This window comes from Ictalurus punctatus, chromosome 26 (assembly GCF_001660625.3).
Source record: "Ictalurus punctatus breed USDA103 chromosome 26, Coco_2.0, whole genome shotgun sequence".
NCBI classification, from domain to species: domain Eukaryota; kingdom Metazoa; phylum Chordata; class Actinopteri; order Siluriformes; family Ictaluridae; genus Ictalurus; species Ictalurus punctatus.
This window is the reverse complement of record NC_030441.2, coordinates 3,059,442-3,066,191: the sequence shown is the minus strand read 5'-3', so window position 1 is coordinate 3,066,191 and position 6,750 is coordinate 3,059,442. Positions and strand designations below refer to the sequence as shown.

Here is a 6,750-nt window from a genome sequence, read left to right as displayed (position 1 = left end):
GTCTTTGTTCATTGTGTTTTGTGTCATAGCTTTGATGTTGTACTCACTCTCATTCTTTGATTCTGTTTTGCCTCGTTTATGCCCGTTTGCCAATCACCTGACCTTTGCTTGTTACTGACCATGTCTGTTTCACGGTTTGGATTTGTCTGTCTGTCTCTCGTATAATAAAGCTCTTATCTGCATTTGCATCTGTCCTAACCCCCATTACGTGCTTAACATGACACTTCTGCTCCTGAACTGGACAGAAGTCTCATTATATGTCTGTCCTCTTTCATCAACCCCTCCCATCCATTCGCCTTCAGGCCTTTAATTTCCCTCAGCATCAACACCGAGCTGCCGGTGCTAGTAAACAGGAAGCACCAGCCACTTTGTGTGAGACTCTATAAACCAATGACCTGATGACAGAAACCTTTAAAATAAGTAAATAAATAAAAATCTGACCAGAGATGACCACTGAGTCCTGAAACCTGTTTTCTGATTTTTTTCCATTGAATGTTATCAACTTCATACTGACAGAATGATGATTATAATGATCACACAATGCGTATGTATTATACATTCCTTCTTCTATATTTCCTCTCGGCTCTTTCTCATACTGCCCTCGAACCAGATATTATCTCAGGATCAGTAGCGTGACAATTTCAGACCTGTGTGTTTCCAGGTAAAGACCGTTTTCAAACCCAGTAACAGGAAATGGACTGTGTTTTGCATTTCGGGTCCCGTGAGGAGTTCATTTGAATAATGTACAGCTAGCTGTGCTTGTGTGTGTGTCTGTGTGTGTGTGTGTGTGTGTGTGTGTGTGTGTGTGTGTGTGTGTGTGTGTGTGTGTGTGTGTGTGTTTGTGTGTGAACAGGGAGGCTTTTTATTCAAGCATTTGCATAAAATCCATGGGTGGACAGAGACAGTTGAAATAACAGCGTGCAGCTTCTTTGGTTTAACCTTTGTGTCACGGTAGTGGCAAATGATGCAGAACTACACTACACGTCACATGACCGAGCCACACGTTCACTGATCACCCACACTTGTTTTCTATCTCACCTTGATTAGCACCACTATGTACTCTCCAGTTTTTCAGCATCTCATCCTCAAGCTTTTGCTGTTGCTGTATGTGTGTGTCTATGTGTACAATGTTAATGCTTATAATCTGAAGGTTCTTGCCTCAAATCCATAGTTCATATTGATGTTTTCTCTGTTTAGTTTTTGTTTGTAATTTCCACAATACATGACCTGCACCTGCATCCACCTCTCCCTTCAATTCCTGTTCATTTCCAAACAAAGACAGTGTCAATTTTTAAATGTAAATTGCGATATTGAATTAGGTGAGGCAACTTGTATTAAAGGTTACAAATAGTTAAGATTAGGGTGAGGAGCAGGGCTATTGTATTTATTGCCACAGCTTCTTCGTTTGTGTACGAGCCGACTAATTTGCTTGTAGGACATGAGTTATTGTTGAGATAATTTAGTTAAGGTAGTTAATGAACTGAAAATCCCGGAAACGCCCCCAAAATACTGAAATAATCAACTCTCTCATGAACGATGCTGGGATTAATGCTTCATTCTGTGAAGCTGTTTTTGAAATAATCTCTGAAGAAAAGTTCAGTTCTTTGTGTTACACAGATCGGAATGTTCTCTTTGAACTTTGGTGATCCAGGTAGTAAATAGGCGGTTTCAACAAACTGACTATGTCTGGATGAGAGTGTGTCTGATTGACTGTCTCACCTCATCAAGGGTCTATGATTGGTTCTACAAGAAAACAACCTGCTCATCGGTCAAACACCTTCCACTCTCCAAATATGATGCTGATTTTATGATTCTACGGCCTTAGATGTCATTTGGTGTTGGAGACCAAAAGAAAGGAACAAGAATTCCTTTTTAGGAATTCTAACAAGTAGAAATAATTTAATTTAATTTAATTTACAAATTATATTTCCAACACTACAATTGTATTTTCCTTAACACTAATCCGAACAGTTTATAACTGTGTGTACGGTATTTACAGCAAATGAATATGGGTGTGTACAGGTCATTATAAATAATATTAAATAACTACAAAAAAACTCAAACAAACAAAACCACCTCAACACGCTACGTGAGATTTATTTTATTTCAGAAACTAATTCCAATAATCATTACACTCCACATTCAGTATTAAAATCTTAAAAATCGGACATGACAGGTATAGAGACACCAACGTCCCTTGATTAAAAATACAGTTTAAAAAATACACACTCATTTATTCAAGTTTAAAAACAGAGAATTTTTGCACTAAATAAATAACAATAGAGACATAGCCACAAATGTATTAAACAAATTGCATAGCTTTCTTGGACCATAAATAAATTTATCATCAATGTATTTAGCTGTTATAAACATCCTGTATTTATGACTTTATGGTGTGATTTGCTCATAGAAGATCATTTAAGATGAAATATTAGGTAGTTGCTTACAGATTAATTATCCAGAAAGCATAATAAAATAAATGTGTACACCAAACACACTGACGTGTGATACAAGTAAATACCTTCACCCTGATTCACCCAAAAAACCCTATATTATTATAGAAACTATATTATTATAGAAACTATATTATTGTAGAAACTATATTATTATAGTGAGTATCATCTGCATGAATAACATAATGCTTGGAAAATATGAAAGGAGTATGTGTGCCACACAGATTACATATAGGATCAAAGATTTTGAGAGGCAGAAAAAAAACATTTTAAAATCTATATGACAAAAAAAAAAGACGTGGATTCTCTGATGTTGCACATATGGTGCTCAGACTTCATGTGTGATTAAATGTGTTAGAAGAAATATATAGAAAATGTTTATGATATCATGAACTACTACAGCGAAAACACCATACTGACTAACCTTCATAGATAGAGCAGATGAAGTTGAGTGTGTTGCTCTGAGGCAGGCTGATCCACTGCTGCTTTCCTCCAGACTGCACTGCTCCGGTTCTCTCCACATGGCTGCAGTCTTCGAACCCTGTCCCGTTCCCCGGGGCCCAGTCCTGGTAGCAGATCATCTCTCCAGTCACCCAGTACCAGAAGCCCAGAGCGCAGGTGTGACGTAGGCCGAGCCACACGTGTTCGATGGAGGCGTTTTGAACCACTTCCTTCACCCAGAGCTGCATCTCCTCAGTGCGCACTGAGACCAGGTCATAATGATGGTTCCTGCAGTATCTCAGAGCTTCTTTCCAGGTCAGACTCTGATTAATCAGGATCAGCTTATCTGGACATACAAGGGGAAAAAAGTTTATAATATATACAGTGTGAAATTCTGCAGTCAGTGTTATATATCAGAGGGACAGTCTTTCAACAAAAACACCAAGATACAAAGCTTTTCTGGGGGAAAAAAGTTGTAGTAAAAATATGCATTCCAACATCTTCACAGCCTATAATATATATATATATATATATATATATATATATATATATATATATATATATATATATATATATATATATATATATATATATATATATATATATATATATATATATATGCAGTGCAAAATTCTCTATTCAGTGTTTGATATCATAAAAACACAGACATAACTAATCCTGTGTCGACTAATGAAATAAATAGACATGTTGAATAAGTGTAATGTGACTCACTCTCATGGCAGATGAAGGGGAGTTTTTCTGTGCAGTTCACATTGGTCCAGTGGTCTTGATCAGACACATTCACTGCAGTACAGTTCAAACCTCCACTGGGTTTGTCAGAGCTCCAGTATCTGAATGAGGAATTACTCTGATCTGACCACTTCCAGGAGTTATTAAACAGACCAATCCAAACATTTTCAGTAGATGAATTTTTAATCACTTTCTTGATCTCCTCATTCTCAGTTTGGTTCCTCACACTGACCAGGTCGGTGTGTTTCTCTCTGCAGTAGGTCTGAGCATCATACCAGGTCTTTTTCTCATTAATAAACATGTATCTACTAGTGTTTGTGTTCTTTTCTGAAAGACATTTAATTTACATCATGAACAACTCATTCATCACTAAATCAGATTTCTGCCATTAAAATAACATCAGTCCAAAAAAAAAAAAAAAAAAAAAATTCAAAGAAATAAAATACTCCACTCAGATCATCCAGATATTTTTCATTAAGGTAAAGTCATTAAGTGTTACTTATGCTTTTAATAACAACTTTTAGCAAGTTCTTACCTTCATAACACACAAAAGAGAATGTGTTATTACAGGTGTTATCATTCCAGGAACCATCGCTTTCATACATGTGAACACAGAACTCATTTCCCCCTTGGTTGTCTGGTTGTCTACTATCCCACTTTCTGTAAGTGTCTCCGTCTGTAGAAAGTTTGGTCTGCCAGAGACCACTGCCATTCCCCAGTGCCCTCTCTCTGTAGACCGATCCAAGCTTTCTTTACAGTTTCCTTCTTCAGTGTGTAATTCAGCTTCATCATCTCTCCCATGTCGTTGATGGAGGCCATATCAGTGTATTTCTCTCTGCAGTAATTCTGAGCTTCACTCCAGGTTTTATTCTCATTCACAAAGTGATAGCGATGAGGAATATATGCTCCTATACCACATACTACTGTGAGAAACATAAAATCATAATAATATTTTTGCAAAATCATTATGGGTGCCGTATCATGAAAGACCAAAAGCACAAATGCCATAAAAATGTGTCTGGATTCTCATAAATAAACACACAAATTAATAATCACACACTTATATAAGTGAATCAAGATAACGATCAAACACACAACACTGACACGTGATTTATCAGCTTTATGCACAAGAGCTGAAAAGAGTCAGACTGTCAGTAGTGATTCTCCAATAAACACATAAACACACACAACCTATAGTGCACACAACACTGACCTGAGGAGAACAGGAGAACAAAAACCCATTCATCCTTCATCCCTGTAAAAATAAACAATATAAATACAATATTCACAGTATATCATTTATGCTGTCTAGTCCTTTAACTAAAATGAGTGTGGGTTAAGTTTACATTAAATATGAGTTCAACTGAAGTACACGTACAACTCCAGAACATGATTTATTTTCACTTCAATTTGGTGAAATGAATTGAGTTAGAGAAAGTCTGAACATTTCTTTGATCGGCCGAGATAAACAATAGTCCACAAGCTATGGTGGAGAATCACCTAGGCCCCTCCCCATTTGAATTTGCAAAGCCACGCCCCAAGTTACACCTTTCTCCTACACCTACGTCCGAGCAAATGCCTTCATTGATGAACATGAAAATAGCAGGATGGCGCGAATGTGAAAAAAAATTGTTTTTTGACACAAAGAAAATAGCAACACACAGAAATTAAGTAGGAATTTACGCTCACACTGGGATGAAAATAGAGCGCAAAATGAACAAACAAACGTGCACACACACACACACACACACACACACACACACACACACACACACACACACACACACACACTCCTTGTATACTCTCTGAATTGAGCAGTAAGGCAACTGAAATAATATGACATTTTGGTAAAAAAACTAAAAACTTTATTATTTAAAACAACATTTCACTCTGTTATACAGTAGTTTGTGCATTATTTCTTATTATATGTGTTCTAATACACTGCTGTAATTATTACTATGAAAAGAAATAAAAGTAAAACTCAACTACAAACATGTAAACAAGTACAATATCGATACCTGTAATGTTCCTCATGGACGTTACTGGTGCAGTGAATACTGATAAATCCTCCCGGGGTGTGTGGTGTGAGTTTGTTATGCGTCTTTCTGCTCTTCTTCTTCTTCTCCTCACCTTCTGCTCCTGAACTGGACAGACGTCTCATTATATCCCTCTCCTCTTTCATCAACCCCTCCCATCCCTTTGCCTTCCCTGTTTATCTCAGTGGCGACATCTTAGCCGCCGGTGCTGATGAACAAGAAGTACCCAACACTTTGCATGAGACTCTGTAAGCTGGTGACCTGATAACTGAGACGTTCCTTTTTAATATCTCACCAGGGATTCCTTTTTTAAAATTGTTTTCTGTTTTGTCAGTGTTCCGTCGGCAAAATTATGAGCATAACTCTAAAATTCTGCGTATTTATTATCTTTCTTTTCCACACGGCCATAAAAACAGATATAATCTCAGTATCAGAAGTGTGACAGTTCCAGGAACTGACCCAGCGATCAGGAAGTTTACAGCACAAAGATATTTTGTATTTAGATGACATTTATTTGAATAAAGTTGTTTTTAATAAATGTACATTTGCATAAAATCCACAGGTGAACAGGGAGAGCTGAATGAACAGACTGTAAGGTTACACAACTGTAAGTGTACAAATAGTTAAGGTCACGGTAAAGGCACGGTCTGTGTTTGCTGCTATTTTACAATCTGCATGTTTGAGTAAAATCTTAAAAACTAAATGACTTCTTCTGTTTCCTAAGTCCTAAAAAGTTCATTTGAGGTCATATGAAATGAAAACACCGTGGGTGAGCCACTGCCCCACACTGGATTATATATATATATATGTAGATTTTTTTTTTACAGGATTCTGTGTAAACCACAATGTTGTGTACAGTACTTCTGCAAATGATAACCAATATAAAGTAACTACAAATTTTAAAAAATAATAAATGCCAAAGAAGACTTGAGATTTAGTTCATGTGAGAATAACATTATTCAAATAGTTATTACAGTTCTTAATCTAATGCATTAGAAATGAAATGATGGGACATGACAGTAGTATAGAGAGACCAACAATTAAAACCGAACTGTATGTGATGACATGGT

General features: G+C 36.7%; 1 protein-coding gene across 1 annotated transcript; it reads right to left on the bottom strand.

Moving 5' to 3' along the window:
• Window positions 1-2,086: 2,086 nt before the first annotated feature.
• Window positions 2,087-5,757, bottom strand: LOC108258397 (macrophage mannose receptor 1). Its single transcript, XM_047151367.2, is given in 6 exon segments — window positions 2,087-3,240; window positions 3,627-3,971; window positions 4,180-4,354; window positions 4,356-4,567; window positions 4,858-4,899; window positions 5,663-5,757. Coding segments are annotated over 6 exon segments (1,158 nt in total). The 5' UTR covers window positions 5,679-5,757; the 3' UTR covers window positions 2,087-2,872.
• Between the last annotated feature and the right edge of the window lie 993 nt (window positions 5,758-6,750).